General features: G+C 53.8%; 2 protein-coding genes across 4 annotated transcripts; both read left to right on the top strand.

Moving 5' to 3' along the window:
- Positions 1–912: 912 nt before the first annotated feature.
- On the top strand, positions 913–13,851 carry IL25 (interleukin 25). 2 transcript variants are annotated; one of them, XM_084863800.1, is made up of 5 exons: positions 913–1,477; positions 8,682–8,852; positions 9,028–9,257; positions 12,223–12,542; positions 13,775–13,851. In XM_084863800.1, the coding sequence occupies exons 2-4, from the start codon at positions 8,844–8,846 to the stop codon at positions 12,476–12,478; spliced, it is 495 nt and encodes a 164-aa protein (XP_084719926.1). In that variant the 5' UTR covers positions 913–1,477; positions 8,682–8,843; the 3' UTR covers positions 12,479–12,542; positions 13,775–13,851. The 2 variants fall into 2 exon arrangements, with proteins under 2 accessions (XP_084719926.1, XP_084719927.1); XM_084863801.1 differs by having other exon boundaries at positions 8,770–8,852.
- Positions 13,553–16,368, top strand: CMTM5 (CKLF like MARVEL transmembrane domain containing 5; the record flags this gene model as incomplete). 2 transcript variants are annotated; one of them, XM_084863744.1, is made up of 5 exons in its annotated part: positions 13,844–13,969; positions 14,896–15,048; positions 15,697–15,789; positions 15,953–16,037; positions 16,135–16,368. In XM_084863744.1, 5 exons carry the CDS (start codon positions 13,844–13,846, stop codon positions 16,146–16,148), a joined length of 471 nt encoding a protein of 156 aa, XP_084719870.1. In that variant the 3' UTR covers positions 16,149–16,368. The 2 variants fall into 2 exon arrangements, with proteins under 2 accessions (XP_084719869.1, XP_084719870.1); XM_084863743.1 differs by lacking the exon at positions 15,697–15,789 and having other exon boundaries at positions 13,553–13,969.
- Between the last annotated feature and the right edge of the window lie 1,371 nt (positions 16,369–17,739).

The following is a 17,739-nucleotide window of genomic DNA, read 5'->3' on the forward strand; positions in this document are numbered from 1 at the left end:
CTCCGGGGCCTCGGCCGGGGCGGCAGGAGCAATGCAGCGGCCTCGCTACTGTGGACGGAGGGAAAGCTAGAACGGAGCCTTACGTCCCTTTTCAAACTTCCCAACTTGGCGGAAGGAGGACCCTGACACCGAGGGGCTGCGGGCGGCGGCCGGGGCGGTGCGCACTCCCGCGCTCTCAGTGCGCCCAGGGCCGGGGGCGCCGCGAAGACCGCGGGGCGAGGATCGAACGGGCGGGACGGCCTCCCCAAAGCCAAAGAGGGGCTCACCGTAGCCCACCGCCCTCCACCCCTCGGCGTAGCGCGCGGGGCCACCGACGCCAGCTCCCACCCTCGCCCCCTGCCCCGACGCCGGCCCCCAGCCCTCTCGCTCGCACCCCTGACAGGGCCCCCCCACACCCTCCCGCTCGGGGCAGGCCCCAGGTGTCTCCGGGGACGGAGGAAAAGGACACAAAGCAAAATGAGCCCAGGAGGCGCGGGCGGGGCAGGCCAGGGCCTGAGGACTCGCCTGGAGGCGAGGGGACACTAAGGACCGTGAAGGCTCCGGGGTGCGCGTGGCCTTAGGCTCACGTCTGCTCGTGGCTCCCCTCTCTCCCCTCCCCGTCCCGGGCTCCAGGCTGCCCTCCCGGAGCAGTTTCTTTCTCCTCCCCCTGGGCCTGCTCCGCTCCCGCGCGGAGCTCCGTCCCGGGGTTGCAGAGAAAGGAGGGAGGGGAGAAGGGAGGGAAGGGGCGGAGGGGAAAGGAGACGCTCCCTCCGAAGCCGGTGTTGAGTTTCAGCTCACGACCCCGGGGCCGGACTGCGCGCCCCTCCCGCCCCTTTCCCTGCGCTTTCTGCTCCCGCAGTCGCCGCCACCCGAGGGGTGGCGGGGCCGCTCGCTCCTGGGGGCGCCCCTCTCCCTGCCACGCCCCCTCTCCCCCGCCAGCCCGCGCCTCTCTGACTCCCTTTCATGAGCCCACATCTGTCTTCCCCGGTGCAGGGGCCGGAGCGCGCTCCTTCCGCCTCCCGGGCTCCTCAGTGGAGCCTCTCTTCTCCCGGGCACTGCCTCCGCGGGGGTGACGGGGTAGCCGCCTTGCCTTCGGGCAGACCGGGCGGACGTGGATTCCGGCCCCGACGGGAGAAAGTGAAGTGAAACCTGACCGTCTGGTCCCAGAGCTGCAGGCGGGGCTGCCCCTACCACCCTGAGCCAGTCTGGGCCTGTCCCTGCCCTCGCCTGGCACACTCTGCCACGGAAAGCAGGAGTGGGGACCGCGGGCACAGGAGGCCAGGACTCTTTCAGAGGAGCTGGGATCCGGCCTCCCAGGAGCTTCAGCGGAGAGGACAGGGCCCGTGGGTCTCCACCTGTCCCGCCATATCACTGCTTCTCGGTGTGTGCGCACTCCAGTCCCCCTTCCTTCTTTTCTGCCACAGCACACATCAAGGCCTACCAGAGGCTGAAGGGAAGCCTTCTTTCTTCCGTTTTTGAAGTTCCTGGTATTTCAAAGGTGAGATGCCAAACAGGATTGAAAAGTTATAGTCTATTTTCAACATTCACATTTATCAAATTAACACTTCACATTGTTGATGTAAGAAACGTCCAAACCTGTAGACATTTTTATAAGCAGCCACTGGAGCCAAACTGAGGACAATGTCAGGAAGCAAGATCTCAAATGGCCCTAGCGGTTTGGCCCGGTGGATAGAGCATGGCCTGCAGGCCCAAGGGTCAAGGGTGCGGACCTAGGATTCAGGCTCCTCCCTGCCCCCGGGTGAGTGCAGGAGGCAACCAATCAATGTGTTTCTCTCACATTCGTGTTTCTCTCTATCTTTTCCTCTCTCTTCCACGCTCCCTAAAAATCAATGGAAAAATATCCCTGGGTGAGTATTAACAACAATAAATAAATTAATTAATATCTCAAATGCTGGCGGGTGGGGGGAGATGATGAAGGAAGGAACTTAAGGAAGATTACATGAAGGCAAGAGAAAGCAAGGTAACCAGATAGGTAACTAAATTATGGGCTTCCTTGAAGGTGGTTAAGGGGGCCCATAATCTAGTCACCTCAGGGGGTCTGGAAAAGAGGATTATTTCTGGCATTTCAAAGGTTTGTTAACATAGATGCACAAGAACAATGGGCAGGACTTGCTTTCAAAACCTTTTACCAAAGCAGTTATACCCATTATAACCTGCCCAGTTAGGAATTTATGATCAGATCACCCTGTGAAGTTATTTTTGGCCACTGAACTTGTTCATATCTACTTTTATATCCACAAAAACGCAAAAAAGAATGGATTCTCTGTATAACCCCACTTGGCAATAACGTTGAAAGTCTAATTTAAGGCCCTTTGGGAACTTTAGGCCTCAGACAGATAGATGCTTCCCCTCCACATCCCACAGGCCCACACACCCAGGCATTTCCAGGGGGAGGAGGAGGTGAGATACCTGCTTTGACTGGTACTCTGAAAATACCACCCCTTCCCTTCCCTACTGCCTGGGTACCTATGAAGATACTGCTGCCGAAACCGGTTTGGCTCAGTGGTGGAGCGTCGGTCTGTGGACTGAAGGATTCTGGGTTCGATTCCGGTCAGGGGCATGTACCTTGGTTGTGGGCATATCCCCGGTGGGGGGTGTGCAGGAGGCAGCTGGTCGATGTTTCTCTCTCATCGACGTTTCTAGCTCTCTATCTCTCTCCCTTCCTCTCTGTAAAAAATCAATAATATATATATATATATATATATATATATATATATATATATATATATATACCTCTGCAGCGGGGAGGGGGGGACCCACACTGTGGATTAGGGAGAGATTCTGAGGTGAACATGGGGATGGACAATATTGGTTCTGGGCTTGGCTCTGAGATGGAGTGCAGACCTGAGCATGGGTCTGGGAATCCTGAACAGACTCCAACTCTTTTAGGCTGGTAGAGGAATTTTTAAATTTCCAGATGGGTCTGAAGGGAGAGCTCCTCCATTCCAACTCCAGTCTGATCCAGCTTCCAACAGACCCCAGCCCTGGGGGCCTGGCAGCTGGAACACAGACCCTCAGGGGGTCACTGTATGCCCAGGGGACTGGCAAGGCAAATTGGGGTGGACAGGAAACATAGTTCCTGATGCTCCCACGGCACAGGAGAAATAGCTGGAGGTCAGAAAGGGCTAAGCAGGAGGGAAACGATAGGACCAGGCAAAATGGTTGTTTGGGAGGTGGGCTCAGCACCTGGGGAAATGTCGGTGGGGGCAGCAGAGTGCAAACCTGCAGGAGAATAAGACTGCTCCTGGAGTGCCTGGCACTGAGCAGCGGCAGTCAGACTTGGAAGAGAATCCTGGCTTATTAGCTGTGTGATCTAGGTCAAACTCTATGACATCTGATCTCCGTTCCTCATCTGAGGATTCAAGCATGGTCATGGTGATGTGAGATCCAGTCAGTACCTCCCCACTGAACTTGGAATAAAATCTAAATCTGATTGACGTGGGTGAAGCGTGAATATGTGTAAAGTGCCCAGCACCGGGCTTCCCCTCCACGGCTGTTCCTCTTCACCTTGGCTCTCCCTACAGCCTGTGCTTTCATGAAAGATGAAAGGGTTTTTGCTGAGGGCAGGAGGAGCCTTTCCTCTTGCCTTCTGCCTCACCCTTGCCCTCTCTTTCGCAGAGGTTTAAGGTGATTCTAACTTGTTCAGAGAGAGAGCTGTGGGCCCCAGGTTAGGCTGGAGAAAGCCCAGCCTGCTGGGCAGCTAAGACCCGGGAGGTCAGCCTGAGGCAGCCAGGCCCTCAGCTTTGAGGTTGTCTTTGCTATGTTCAGAGGAAGACAGGAAGGGACCCTCCATCTGGCTTTCTGCGTCCCAGTCTTCTCTCCCCTTTCTAGCAGGACCAACCAGCTAGTCTTCCTCTCATCCCAACCTAGGATTTCAGTGGCCTGCTCTTGTTCCTCCTGCTCTTCAGAATTTCTCCGGTGCTCACGGATTCCCCCAGTTCTTCCTTTGGGCTCCTCAGTATCCAGATCACATGGGGTCCAATCCTGGTTCCAGCACTAGCTGGCGACCTTGGCAAGCTACACCGCCTCTTGGAGCCTCTGGTTCCCTGTCTGTGATGTGGGATAATAATGGAACCGATAGTGTTGACTCGTTATGAGGATTAAGAGAATCCCGAGAACAGTGCCTGGCCCATGCTGCATAAATGTTGGATAAAAGCAACTATTATTGTTATTGGATGCCAGCCTTGGAGAGGAGGAGGGAGCAGAATATCAAGGACAGAGTGCTACTCTCGGAAACTCACATCACCGAGATCATGCTTGAATCCAGTCAGTACCTCCCCACTGAACTTGGAATAAAATCCAAATGTTCCACCATGGCACCCTATGTGATCTAGTCCCTACCCCCCTCTTCCACTTCATCGCACCCCACTCTCCCCACAGCCTTTGTTTTCCCTTTACACTGTCTTTTCTGGTTCTCAAATACACCAGCTGTTTCTCACTTCCAGGACTCTGCATGCCCCCCTCCCTCTGCCTGGGCCATTCATCCTTCCCTACCTTTCTAAATTAAGGCAACCCCTGGCTCCATAATTTCCTATCTCATAATACTATTTCATTTTCTTCATAGCATTGGTTATTATCCGAAATTATCTTGTTTCCTTATTTATCATCTGTCTCCTCCTAAGGTGGAAGTTTCATGAGGCAGGGACCTTATCTGGCTTGTACTCCTCTGCATTCCTACCATTTAAAATACGTAGTGCCTAGCCCGGCTGGTGTAGCTCAGTGGTTGAGCGTCAAGCCAGGAACCAAGAGGCCATTGGTTCAATTCCTAGACAGGGCACATGCCCAGGTTGTGGGCTCAATCCCCTGTCGGGGGCGCGCAGGAGGCAGCTGATCATTGGTGTTTCTTTTTCATGCTGTTTCTATCCCTCTCTCTAAAAAATCATATATATATATATTTCCGGTGCCTGGCCACTGTGGCTCAGTGGTTGAACTAGAAAGTCACAGTTCAGGTCAGGGCACATGCCTGGGTTTTGGGCTTGACTTCCAGTAGGGGGCATGCAGGAGGCAGCCAATCAATGATTCTCCTCATTGAGGTTTCTACCTCTTTCTCCCTTTCTCTCTTTAAAAAATAAAATAAAATAAAATAAAATAAAATAAAATAAAATAAAATAAAATAAAATAAATAGTGCCTGGTGTAAAGTAGGCGCTCAGTAAGTATCTGGTGAATGGGGAGGCACCAGCACCCAGCTGGAGAGGGTGTTGTGGGGCTTCTTGTCCTGTGCACTCTAATTCTCCGTGTGTCTCCCAGGATGGATGGAGTTCTCTTTGAAGGCAGGCTCTGAGCCTAAGCATCTTTGTAACTAAAGGTGACACTACAAATAATTAGCAACTGGTACCATTATCGCCTACCAAGCAGTACATACAGCAATGTTCTGGAGGCCTTACTGAGCAGGGCCTTTATCTGCAGGACCGCAGGGAGGTTGTGACAGTGGGATGCCCCGGGGCTGAGGAGAGCATCTATTTATCAGCAGGAGCAGAGCTATCTCAGCATCTTAAACACCAGTGCCCCTGCCTCACATCAGGTGAGTGCGGATGAGCTATTTCAGGAGCTGAGGTCCAGCACAGCTAAGCTGGTTGGCACTTTTGTGGCCATCCAGGTTAAAACCTCCCACCCCACCCCCACCACACTTCTACAGATGAGAAAGGACCAGAGGGGGCCCAAGATCAAGAGCTGATCAGAGGCAGGGTCTGGACTTCAAACTAGCAGGTGAGGATTTGAATGTCTTTCTGAGAAAGGGCAGGGCAGTCATATTCTAGCTTTCTGCAAGCCCCAGGAGCCTTCCCGGCCGAAGGAGGAGGTGTATTCCATCACGTCTTCCCTGCCTTTGCTGCCAGGTGCTTATCTCTTTCCAGGAGCACAGGGTTGGGTCTCCAGGTCAGGCTCAGGCAGGTGAAGACACACTGGGAGGCACCCTGGGTACGGGGTGAACTTTTCTTTGCTCCCACCTTCAGCATTCTCCCCACTGCCACACCCATCTCCCCCACCTCCAGGGATTCCCTGGAAGCTGACGTGACTCAGGGATTCCAAAACTAGTCACCCCAGGAGGGAAACCTCTGGAAAATATTTCTCATGCCAGGGAGTCACCCTAAGGAGTCCCACAGACATACTACTGAGATAAGGACGGAGGCTGAGCCAACAGGGGTGGGCGGGGTGTGTGTGGGGGGGTAGGATGGGGTGGCTCAGAGCACATGTTCTTTGTCAGGCCTGAGCATCCCTGGAAGAGACTCTGTGGTGAAGGGACCCTGTCTCTGCCTTTTTTTCAGAGGAAGTCCTGCTATGGAGGCACCCCAAAAATCTCTCCTGAAGGTCAATGACCTGAGCAAACAATGTGGGTTTTTTGCAACATCAGCAAGTAATAAGCAGTTGGAATCACTTCCAGCTCTTTTGAACACCCCCTCCTGGACCGGGGCAGGGCTGGGGTGGGCAAGGTCAGGAGGTCTGGGCCTATGTCAGGCTCTGAGGCTCTGATTGGCTTTGGGGAGACCCCTAAGGAGTCAGGTCTTCAGGAAGAGCACTGCTCTCTCAGAGCCTTTCCTGGGGTTGGAGGCTTCTCAGGAACACCCAGAGGCTGGAGACTAGGAGCAGGAGCCGTGGGTCCCAGCCAGCAGTGCTGAATGCCTGAGTGGGCAGGAATGCCCTGTGACCTTGGGCAGGAGCAGGTGAGACCTGGGTCCAAGGCCAGGTGAGTAGGAAAGCACTTAATGAAGGGACTTCCCTTCCCTTTGCAACCAGTAAGGGCAGCACAGGGTGGCACCTCCATGCCTGGAGCTTAGAGTTAGAGTTGGTCAGGGCTGGAGTGGAAAACCAGTGTCGCCCCTTCCTGAGTGACCTTGAGGAGGTTACTCAGTTTCTTTGGGTCTCAGTTTCATCATCTTAATATGAGATAATAAGGGGAATAGTTTTCATGTCGTGGTTTTATTGGAAGGTAAAATGAGCTGATGCACCTACAGGCCTTGGCACCATCCTGGCACACACAGGACTGAGAGGCCAGCAGAGAGTGAAAATGAGGGTGTCTGGGAGTACAGGGGTGAAGAGGGGCAGTGGGAGCAGGGTGATGCCCTCCTGAGTCAGTGCTCTCCTAAATGCCCCTGCTCTCCCAGCCACCACCTGTTTCCTCTGAGCCTGTGCCACCCTTAGTTCCAGGGCCTTCACCACAGCAGCTTACCACAATCCTCCAGAATGCCCCCTGACCTCATTACTGCTCTGCTTTGGGGCAAAACAGCCCCAAAGAGCGATTTTTCAACTGGTGTGCCTCAAGAATATTAAGGCATGCAATATCTGACTAGTCAAATAGAAAAACGACAACAGGCAACACAACAATAACTGTTGGGTATGAATGAATCAAAATCATACCTATTATTTCTGTCAGATTAGCAAAAGATATATTTTTTGGTGTGCTGCAGAATTTTAGTAATTAGTTTATGTGTGCCATGAGATGAAAAAGGCTGAAAACCGCTGCCCTAAAACATTTGAAGAATTCCTTCTCACTCTATAGTTAACATTATTTCTGGTTCTCTTTGTTTACTTCCGGTGTCCTTGGTTACCAGAAGAGTACTTTCTAAGGGAAAGCACATGCAAATCAGGAAACATCATGCTAGAGAACATATCAATACATGGTGTGTAGGCGTGTGTGTATGGGGGTGCCATGGAGGATGTTTGAGAGGGGTCAATGGGCAAGGATGAAGAGAAAAGGCATGGAGAGAAGTGGGCATGGCCTGCTCAGTGCCCCTCAGGCTGGATGGTCCCTGGCTGACCTGTGTCTTTGGGATCAGGCCCAGCTTGAGCCTTTTTTTTTTTTTTTTTTTTTTTTAGCTTGAGCCATTGTGAAGCACCTGATCCCTCCTCTCCCCGACCCCTGCCCCAGCCGACAGTGGCCCACGCAACTGAGGGCTCTAAGGCTGGGCCATGGCCTAAGAAGAGCAGCTACCCCTGCAATGACCTTGTTCCAATGGCCTTGTGAGTGGGGGTGGGGGAAGGTTGGTCCCTGGGACTGGGACCTCCTGTTGGGTCTCAGTTGAGGGAGTTATCAGGCCCCTCCTCTTCTTGGCTTTACCTTCTCATTTGTGCAATGGGAATAGTCACCCACAGCTTCTTCCATCAGACCCTGGGCATCCAGCCAACAAATTGATGGGATGGGGGCTTTTTGGCAATCCTATGGGAATCAGGGGAAGGGTTGGGTGGGGGCAATGGGGTATGTGCATCCTCCGGAGCAGGTAATGGATGATGGGGAGAAGTCATAGATGATGAGGGTTGTAGAAGTTGGGTTCGTTGAAGATGAGGGAGGGGCCAGAGAACAGAAGGGTTGATGGTCACAGGAGATAGAGTGGAAATTTCACTAAGGTGGCTGATCATGGGGACTTCTAGAAGAAAGGGAATGATGGAGATGAGACCCGAATGGGAGCAGCAGGGACCATGGCAATGAGGCCACTTTAAGAGAGGCCAGATAATGTTCCCTAATTCTGGCTACCAATCCAACAAGGAAAATTCCCATAATGCCAGTTTTGAAAGTCTCAGAATTGCAGCATACTATTGCTTTGACCTCATACAAAGAATAAAATTTACCCAATAGGTTTCCAGGCTTACAGCGCTGTTCATCACAACTTCCATGAGTAGAATATTTCAAGCAGTTCTGGAAACACTGTCTGGTTTTCTTTGGTTTTGTTTTGTTTTTTAATCTCAGGTTACTCCCTCCAAAAGGTAGTGGAAATAAATTTGAATAAACAAAACAGGTTTGCTGAAAATAAAACCAGGACTCTCCACTGCTCCAGCCAGCCTGCTTCCACAGGGCCCCGCCTGTCAGCCTGTAAGCACTGCACCCGGCGAGCAGCATCTGGCAGTCGGCATGAACCAGGTGAGTGTGCGGAGGCTCGATGGGGAGGGTGCCAAGTAGGACAGCCGCGGGATGTGTCTGTGTGTGTGTGGGGAGGCTGGGCTCCAAGATTTGGGTCTGGGGGGAACAAGAAACAGCTGGGAGAGGGGCACCCACACTGGATTGGAGCAGTTTTCTCACTGGCCTTTTCCTACAGGTGGTTGCCTTCTTAGCAATACTCATGGGAACCCACACCCTCAGTTCTCGGCTTCAGAAGGACTGCATTCACTGGCCTAGATGCTTTCCCTACAAAGAACAGGACTCCACTGGAGAGCTGAACACTGTGCTCACACCTCCTCCAGAGATTGATAGCCACCACCCGGCATCCTGCAGGGCCAGCGCAGACGGACCCCTCAACAGCAGGTCCATCTCTCCCTGGCGATACGTGTAAGTCCGCTGTCCCCTCCCGAATGCTCGCATGGGTACCAGGCGGGGTGTGTCTGAGGGGCCAAGGGAGTTCTACTCAGTTCCAACCTACCTGCTACTTTGTATCTCAGAGAGGCCATAACGGTTTGGGGGGTTAGTCTGGGTCCTCACTCTGACTCTTATAGGGTGACCTCGGGCCAATTACGCAAGGTTTCAAACTCAGGTGTTTTTCATCTGTACAATAAGATAATACTGCATAGGTTTACGTGCAGACTGTATGAAATAATGTATGTAAAGCCTATATGGAGTACATAAAACGTTGGTTCTCTCCTTTATTCTGGCTCTTCCTCCATCTCTACAATGGTCATGCTTTTTTGACTAGAATATCAGGGAATCTTAGTATGATACTGATGCGAAGCATCCCAATAGCAATGCTCTGCACTGGGATGTGAGTGGGTCAAAAATATACCAGGACAATGAACCCTCAACTTGGGGCAGTTTGGTGGCTGCTGACGTTGGATCATGAGCAGGCTTAGTCTTTCCCTTAGTGCGCCACACAAATATATATATTAAAAGCATACTATGCTAATTAGACCAGACATCCTTCTGGAAGACCTTCCAGATGAAGCCAGGGCTGCGAGGAAAGCCCGGCTCCTGGGTGCTGGAGGGAAGCTGGTGCGGGCAGCCAGGGGAAGGAAGGCCTACACTTGCATGAATTTCGTGCATCGGGCCTCTAGTATATAGATAATTTTAATCCTCACCTGAGGATATTTTTTTCCATTGCTTTTTTAGAGAGAGTAGAAGGGAGGGAGGACGGAGAGGGAGGGAGAGAGAGATTGAGAGAGAGAGAGAGACAGAGACAGAGATAGAGACAGACAGAGAGAGAGATGTGAGAGAGACACAACGATGGTTACCTCCTACATGATCCTCAGTCCTGACCAGGACTGAGGATCAAACCTGTAACTGAGGTATGTGCCCTTGACCAGGAATTGAACTGGCAACCCTGAAGTCCTTTGGCCAATGCTCTAACCACTGAGAAAAACCGGCAAGGGCAACAAATATCATAATTCTCTATTTGTGTACAATGTGAAAAATATTAGGAAGCACTGAAATCAGGACAATAAAACAAAATACTAAAAACAAGGCCTTAGGGATCTCTTCCAAATTTATCCTTCTGATTTCCTCCTGAGGTGTCTGTGTTCCCACTCCTCATAAGTCTAGGCTGGTGTAACCTTAGCTTTGGGGATGGAAGGAGAAGTTCAGAGGGTGGGAGAAGGTTGGCTCTGATTGAGACTGGATCCCAGGTGGAGACTCCCGGTCACCGTGCTTTGAAGTGGTGGTCTCAGAGGGCTGGCCGGGTCCTGGGAAAGCTGGGGGTCAGTTGGCTAACTCGGTTGGGGTCCAGCCTGTCGTATGGAGTCTGTGAGCCCCTGATAACCACTCAGGTGGCCTTTCCCAAAGTGGGTTCTTTGCAACACTCCTCCCACAAGCTGCTCCTCAGAAAAAAGTGATGATATCAAGTAAGTGTGTGTAAAGAAAGCTGCTTTAGCCCTGACCCCCTTGGAGACTCAATGTACTCAGCACATTAAAGTCTGAGAGAAGTCTACAGAAAAGAATCCATTAAACTCATCTGGCCACAGACCCCTTCTCTCTCAAGGTACTTATCAGGGTACTCATTGGGAAAATGCAGCGCCAGCTGAGCCCCAGCTTCTGCATGGAGAATGGTCTTACAACCTAGCAGCTATTTCTTGCTAGGCTTCTGGAGTCCCAGGCCTGTGGAACACCTACTTTTTACCTTTTGGTCCACAAGATCCTTTCAGGATAAATAAATGAGTCTCACCGTGTCCTCTAACATGTGCTTATAATGCATGCACAGTGTCCAGAGGAAGTGTAGGAAATGGTTGATACTGGCGCCCTCTGAGGGAGTGGGACTGGTTGGAAGATAAGCCTATTAGTCATCTATCTGTCTATTTATCTATCTATCTATCTATCTATCTATATCTTATACAATAAAGATGGAATATGCAAATTGACCATCACACCCTAACATAAACGGCTGTGCCTACAGTGGAGGCAGGGATTCCATAACACAAGATGGGTGCGCCCACAGCAGAGGCCAAGTTCCCGTAAGGAGTCTTACCGAGCAATCAGCAGGGACCTTGATGCTGGGCAGGGGCAGAGGACCTGAGACTGTGCCCCCTGCCTGGTGGGGCTTGACAGGGACCCCAGGCCACCCCCCCCCCCAGCACCTGGCCAAGCGACCTGAAGCTATGCCCCCCACCCTGCAGGGCTTGACGGGGGTGGGGCCAGCCAGATCTGGATCTAGCCCAATGGGGGTGGGGCCAGCTGGGTCTGGGTCTCCGGTGATATCAAGGCACATGTGGGTGGGCAAGGATTTGACTCTGATTCCTGTGGTACATCCCAGACTCTGACAGGAGGAAGATTTTCATATACATTTTACTAATTTTCTTTCATCTCTGACACTTCTATTATAGAGAAAGGGCAAATAGCAATATTAAATTATTTCCTCTAATTAATTCCCTTTTAATGTGCACAAATTTCATGCACTGGATCACTAGTGTGTGTATATATATATATATATATATATATATATATATATATATATTTAAAATTAAGAACAGTTTTTACTTTTATAATTGAAAACACCTTAAAATGTAATAGCAGTTACAAAGAGAAACCTCGTGGCAGAGCCAGTGTGTGCATCAGATGGAAGTGGAGCTGGCCTGGTGGAGGGAGGGAAAGCCACGCTTCCATCCTGACCCTCACGTTGGGGAGGAGGGGGTGACTGGTTCAAAGTCACCAGCAAGTGGGTGCCAGAGCTAGGGCAAGAGGCCAGGGCTCCCAACCACACCATTTCCTTCCTCTGGCATTTCCACCCACACTGGGCCCTCCCAGTTCTGGCCCAGGCCCTGTCTGCCCAGCCAGCTTCCCTCCGAGGCCTGACTGACACATACCATCCCTACAGGTTGGACAGGGACATGAACCGTCTCCCTCAGGACCTGTATCACGCCCGTTGCCTGTGTCCACACTGCGTCAGCCTACGGACAGGCTCCCACATGGACCCCCTGGGCAACTCGGAGCTCCTCTACCACAACCAGACCGTCTTCTACCGCCGGCGGTGCCCTGGGGAGCAGGGTGCCCACGATGGCTACTGCCTGGAGCGCAGGCTCTACCGCGTCTCCTTTGCGTGCGTGTGTGTGCGGCCCCGGGTGATGGCCTAGTCACGCTGCCCGTGCCTGGCCTCCGGTTGGAACACGGGAGCTGGGTGTACAAGCACTTGCCACGGTGAGCCAGGACGCCCCGTGCTCAGCCCCTCCGAAGCATCAACTGGAGCAGTAGGATCGTGGGACGGGATAGGGACCTGAGAGGAAAACACACTTTGCACTTTTTGGAGTGGATGGGAAGTGCAGGTGAAGCGAAGGGGGTGGCAGCTGCTGTGGCTGCTGCAACTGGCATCCTGGTTTCCTCCCACCAAGCTCTGCGCGTTCCAGGAGGCCACCGCCCGTCTCTTCCTTTCCCCCACCCCCAGATGCCCTCGTGAAGCACAGGCACTTTCTTGATATTTTCCCTCCTGCCAACAAAGAACCCCTCATTTCATTCATTTGTTCCTTCGTTCGTTCGTTCGTTCGTTCGTTCATTCATTCATTCATTCATTCAACACTCAGTGAGCATGTTACTAGTGTTCTGACATGGGTGACTCTGAGGAAGAGGCTGTAATCGAGAATGGAGAGACTTACCCAAATAAATAATCTGCATTTCAAAGTGGTTTAATTTGTCTTTGGCATCCTGGTGCCTGAGCATCTGGTGGTCCCCAGCCCCATCCCTTGTCTTCCCCACGGTCAGCCCTCACCTACCGCTCTTTCCAGAGTTTCCGCTGTGGCCACCCATCCCTCTCTTTCTCTGGCTCCCTGGTCCACCCTGAACACCGGGATGGGGTCAGGCCACCCCCCTGGCATGCTGGAGAGACAGAGGCCCATTGAGGCACTGCAGCAAGAACACAGCACCCTCTTGTCCCCCCAACAATCTGCTTTTGTCCTTCCTCTTGGCGGCTGCAGCTGGGTCCTGGGGGCGCTGCCTGGCCGGGCCCCAGCTCCCACCCTCCCTAAGGGGAAAAGGGAGAAAAGAGGGGCTGAGGAAAAGGGTTAAGGTTAGGGGAGGGGACACAAACTTCTTCAGGCTCAGGTCCTCGGGGGTTCCTAGTCCAGCCTGTTTCTTGGCTCCACTCCCAACTCCTCCCGGTCTCCACAGACCTCCTCCTTTTCCCCCTCCTCCCATCTCCAAGTCCGGGAGGGCTGGCCACTCCTCTACAGCCCCTCCCTCTGCTCCCCTCCCCATGTGCCTCCTGGGGGCCGGTGCAGGCACCAGCAGGGCCACTCTGGGCAGCTGGGCGAGGGCCCATGTGGGCAGGCCTCCCCGGCGGCGGCTGCCTTCTCCTAGGACCCCACAGCAGGCCCGCAAGCTTCACTTTCGGGTTTCTCAAGTGCCTTCTTTCTCTTGTCTGCTTCCCCATCTGCCAGGTTTCCACCTTCCTGTTTCCCTTCCTGGGCCGCTGGCAGCAAGGCGCTGTGCCTGGTGGGCCCTCGGAGATGCTCGGTGCTCTGGATCGCCGGGACCGGCCCCCTGAAGAGGGGGCAGCTGCGGGGCTCCAGGGCTTCGCTGTGGACAAGACCTTCCTCTCCTCCCTCAAAGGCATCCTGCTGGAGACTGAGCTGGTAACAGCAGCCACCTCAACCTGGCACCTCCCTGTCTCCTAGCCCTGGTCCTGCCACCCCGCCCACCGCCCCCCTTCCCAGCTTTCTGGGAACTCCTTTACCCTCCAGCTGCCCCTTTCTCATCTTCTCCCTCCTTGCCTGCTGCCTCTCTCCTGGAGGCAGTGACAGCTGGTTTCCGTCGTGCCAGGGAGGGTTGAAGGGAGACAGGACAGCTTTCTGGGACATCGAGGGAGTGCGAGACACAGGGACGGGGTGGGGTAGCACCAGCCTGTCTTTCCCGGGCTCTAAGATGGCCACTTCCTGGCGTGTCCAAGAAGCCCAACTACCTAAAAGCGGAGACTGCCTGCAGCCCCGCTGTACTGCTGTCTGTTTCCCACGAGCATCTGTTCCCAGGACAGGATCTGCCCGCAGTCACTCAGCAGGCCTTCGTGTAAAGGCAGGTCTTCTGTGCAGGTGCCCCCGGCAGTGCCAGAGCCACCGGGCCGTGGAACCCGCTGTGGGCACTTTGTCTTCTAACCCTGTCCGTTGCCACAGAGCCACAGGCTCCGGGCCTTGTTAGAGGAGCTTGAAGCCTCGGGAGAGGGGGCAGGATTATGGGGCAGGAGCTGCTTCCTGGGGCAGAGGACCCCAGGGGCTGTGTTGTGCCGTGTTCTGTGCCCCAGTAGGACACCAACCTGCCCGGGCTACTGGGATGGGCAGGGGCGGGTGGCGGCTGGTCATCCCTAAATTAAAAGATTCTAACCCGCCTGGGCTGGCAGAGCTGGGAGGCTGGAGACTGCCCCTGGGCAAAAGTCCTGGAAGTGGCTCCAGCCACCAGGGAGGACAGTGGTGGGGTGGAGCAGCCTGGGTGCTCTTGAGGAGGAGAAGGCCAGGGCCAGGCCTTGCCTGTGTCCCTTCCTGACAAGTCCGCACATTTGGTCCCGCAGACCCTGACCTTCATCATCTTCATCTGCTTCACGGCCTCCATCTCCGCCTACATGGCCGCCGCGCTGCTCGAGTTCTTCATCACCCTCGCCTTCCTGTTCCTCTACGCCACCCAGTACTACCAGCGCTTCGACCGGCTGAACTGGCCCTGTCTGGTGAGGCCCCTCTCCCCTGCCCTGTTCTCCTCTGAATGCAGAGTTTTCCTTTCCTCTTCAGCCTCTTCCCTTTTCCTGGGTCCCTCAACCAGACAGGACTTTGCCCCAAGCTGCTGGGTCACTGACAATGAGGACACACATTAAAAAAAATTTTTTTTTTAATTGATATTTTAAAGAGAGAGAGAGAGGGGAGAGACAAACATCAATGTGAGAGAGAAACATCGATCGGCTGCCTCCCGTATGTGCTCGACCAGGGATCAATGTCCTCGACCAGGGCTTTATGCTTTAGTATACAGGAAGACACTCCAACCAGCTGAGCCACACTGGCCAGGGCAGGACACACATCCTTTAGTTCTGCTGTCCCACTCATCACAGGTCCAGTCCCAGCCCAGCCCTGCCGTTGGCCTCAGCTGCTGAGCCTGGGTCAGCGGTAGCCCAGGCCTCTGGCTTTCTGTCCTGGTCTCTGCATTCTTTCCCTGGAGAGCATGTGAGCCCCTCCCTCTTTTTCTCTTAAGTACTTTATGTAGTCTAGGGTGTCTTTGTGCAGGAATTCAGTGCTCGAGGGCCAAGTGCTGACTAGCCTGGAAAAGTTTAGGGGGATACCCCTGCTCCCTGACTTCCCTTTGACCTGGAACCTCGACTCTCCAGGACTTCCTCCGCTGTGTCAGCGCCATCATCATCTTCCTGGTGGTCTCCTTTGCAGCTGTGACCTCCCGAGATGGAGCGGCCATTGCTGCTTTTGTGAGTCCATATGCCCCAGAGTTCCCCAGTTCTCCAAGGACCTCTAGCTGGTGCTACTCACTTCCCTTCCTGTGGCCTGACCCACACCTTGCCCCCACCCCTCCACTCTCCCTCCCTAATACTGGATGGACTTTGTGGTGCCATCCACACTCCTGCTCCACAGGTTTTTGGCATCATCCTGGTTTCCGTCTTTGCCTACGATGCCTTCAAGATCTACCGGACTGAGATCGTGCCCAGGGCCACTCAGGGTGAGTGCCTGAGCTCTGGGAGAGGAGGTGCCCTTCATCCCCGGCCCCAGTGGCCCCAGCCTGACGTGCCCTTTCCTGCCTGGCTCCATCTTCACAGGGGACCAGCAGTGACCCTAGGACGACAGCCAGAGCAAGGCGACAGTGGAGCTCAGACACATCTCTCTTGGATTCACTAGCTCCCCAGCCCACTGTCCCCACCCCAGATCTACAGAGATGGAGACTGGCCTGAGGCACCACGGGGACCTGTTTGTGGGCCTGCTGCTCTAAGATCTGACTCCTGGGGAAGCTGGGCTAAAGAGGGATATTATGGAGAGAGGAGTGGGCAGGAGAAAGCTGGTCATTTCCAAATTAAAAGATTCAAATCCTACTGGTCAGTCTTTTTCTTCCCAAGAAGTTAGACATAACAGGAATCCAAGGAATGATCCTGGAAATACTGCCTGGAGCAGGCCTTGGCCCCTTCTCTGGGACCTGTCTCAGTGCTGAGGAAGTGGAACGCTAGACTGAAGATGCTGCAGGCACCCTTCAACACCGACTTCCCTTCCTCAGCTCTGTGTGTGCAAGGGCACTTTGTGGGGTGCCTGGTGGCCGGGCACCTGGAGCTCTGTGAGTAGGAACAGCCTTCCCGATGTGAGCGAGTGTCCACCTGCCACTCCAGTGCACACAGATTTTGTTAGCGGGTTTGAAAGGCGTTTGCCTGGAGTGTGTTAGAGCTCCCCCTCGTGGTGTGGGGAGGACTTGGCCTGCAGGCCTCAGGGGAGAGGTCAGCTTGTGGCTTCAGATGGCGGCCCGCCAAAGTGCCCAAAAGAGAGTCACTGGAAGAGGCATTGAATATCAGCTCTCATTCCACAGAAGAGAAAGCAGGCCTGGTTAGGGGACGTGACATCCTTATTTGTGACTTAGCTGGGACTAGAGGGAGTGCTCCTAACACCTCAGCCGGTGTTCTGGATATTGTATAGAGCCCTCCTTGTATCAGAAAACATGGTCCAACCTCGCTTCCAGCTCCCACCAGTGGGTCCACCTTCCCAACTTGCCAGAGCCCAGTCAATATTTCTTGAGCCTCTTCTGTATGCAAGATTCCTGTGCTGGGCCCCAGAGGTTTAGAGGTGACAGGCAGGCCTGTCCTTTAGTATTCAAACTGGGGAGAAGGCAGGCTAATGAAATGTGGTCATGATTCCCCTCAATGAATGCTCTGGGAGAGCTCTGCTCAGGGGGAGTTTGGAGCAGGCACTGCCACAGCCGGATAGTCCTGTCAGCCAGGCTGTACCCCGCCCCGCCCCGCTCCGCCCCACAGTATCCAGTGTGGCCTAGCTCAGCAGCTCATCCAAGCTGACTTGCTATTGCCACTCTCTAATGCTTGTTTGCTCCTATCCTGAAATGCCTTCCTTCTTCTGCAGTGCTCCTAGATGCAGGCCCTTCAGCCCTGCCTGGGACTTACGTCTACCCTGGACTCTGGTAGAAGTGCTCTGCTCCCCTTGGTGATAACCACAGGTCCCTTGATCTGACTTCTCTGGCCTTCTGCTTCTGGTTCTCTTAGCCTCATGTTCTGGCTCCTCACCAGAGCTGGAAACAACATTTTTGTGTTTCTCTGGTCTCTGCTCGCTGTTCTGAGGGCTTTATGCTTATCCCATTCTGAAGACTGGTGGCTGACCTTGGTGGGGGTGGGGTCAAGGCCTCAGAGGAGAGCTAGAAGGGGCTTAGCCGG

Source organism: Pipistrellus hanaki (assembly GCF_964339955.1).
Source record: "Pipistrellus hanaki genome assembly, chromosome: 1".
Lineage (NCBI taxonomy): Eukaryota > Metazoa > Chordata > Mammalia > Chiroptera > Vespertilionidae > Pipistrellus > Pipistrellus hanaki.

What these genes read in the sequence shown, in the direction of transcription:
- IL25 (XM_084863800.1), top strand. An exon ending in ATCTCTCCCTGGCGATACGT is followed by an intron (nt 9,258 to 12,222) that starts GTAAGTCCGCTG and finishes CCATCCCTACAG; the next exon opens with GTTGGACAGGGACATGAACC.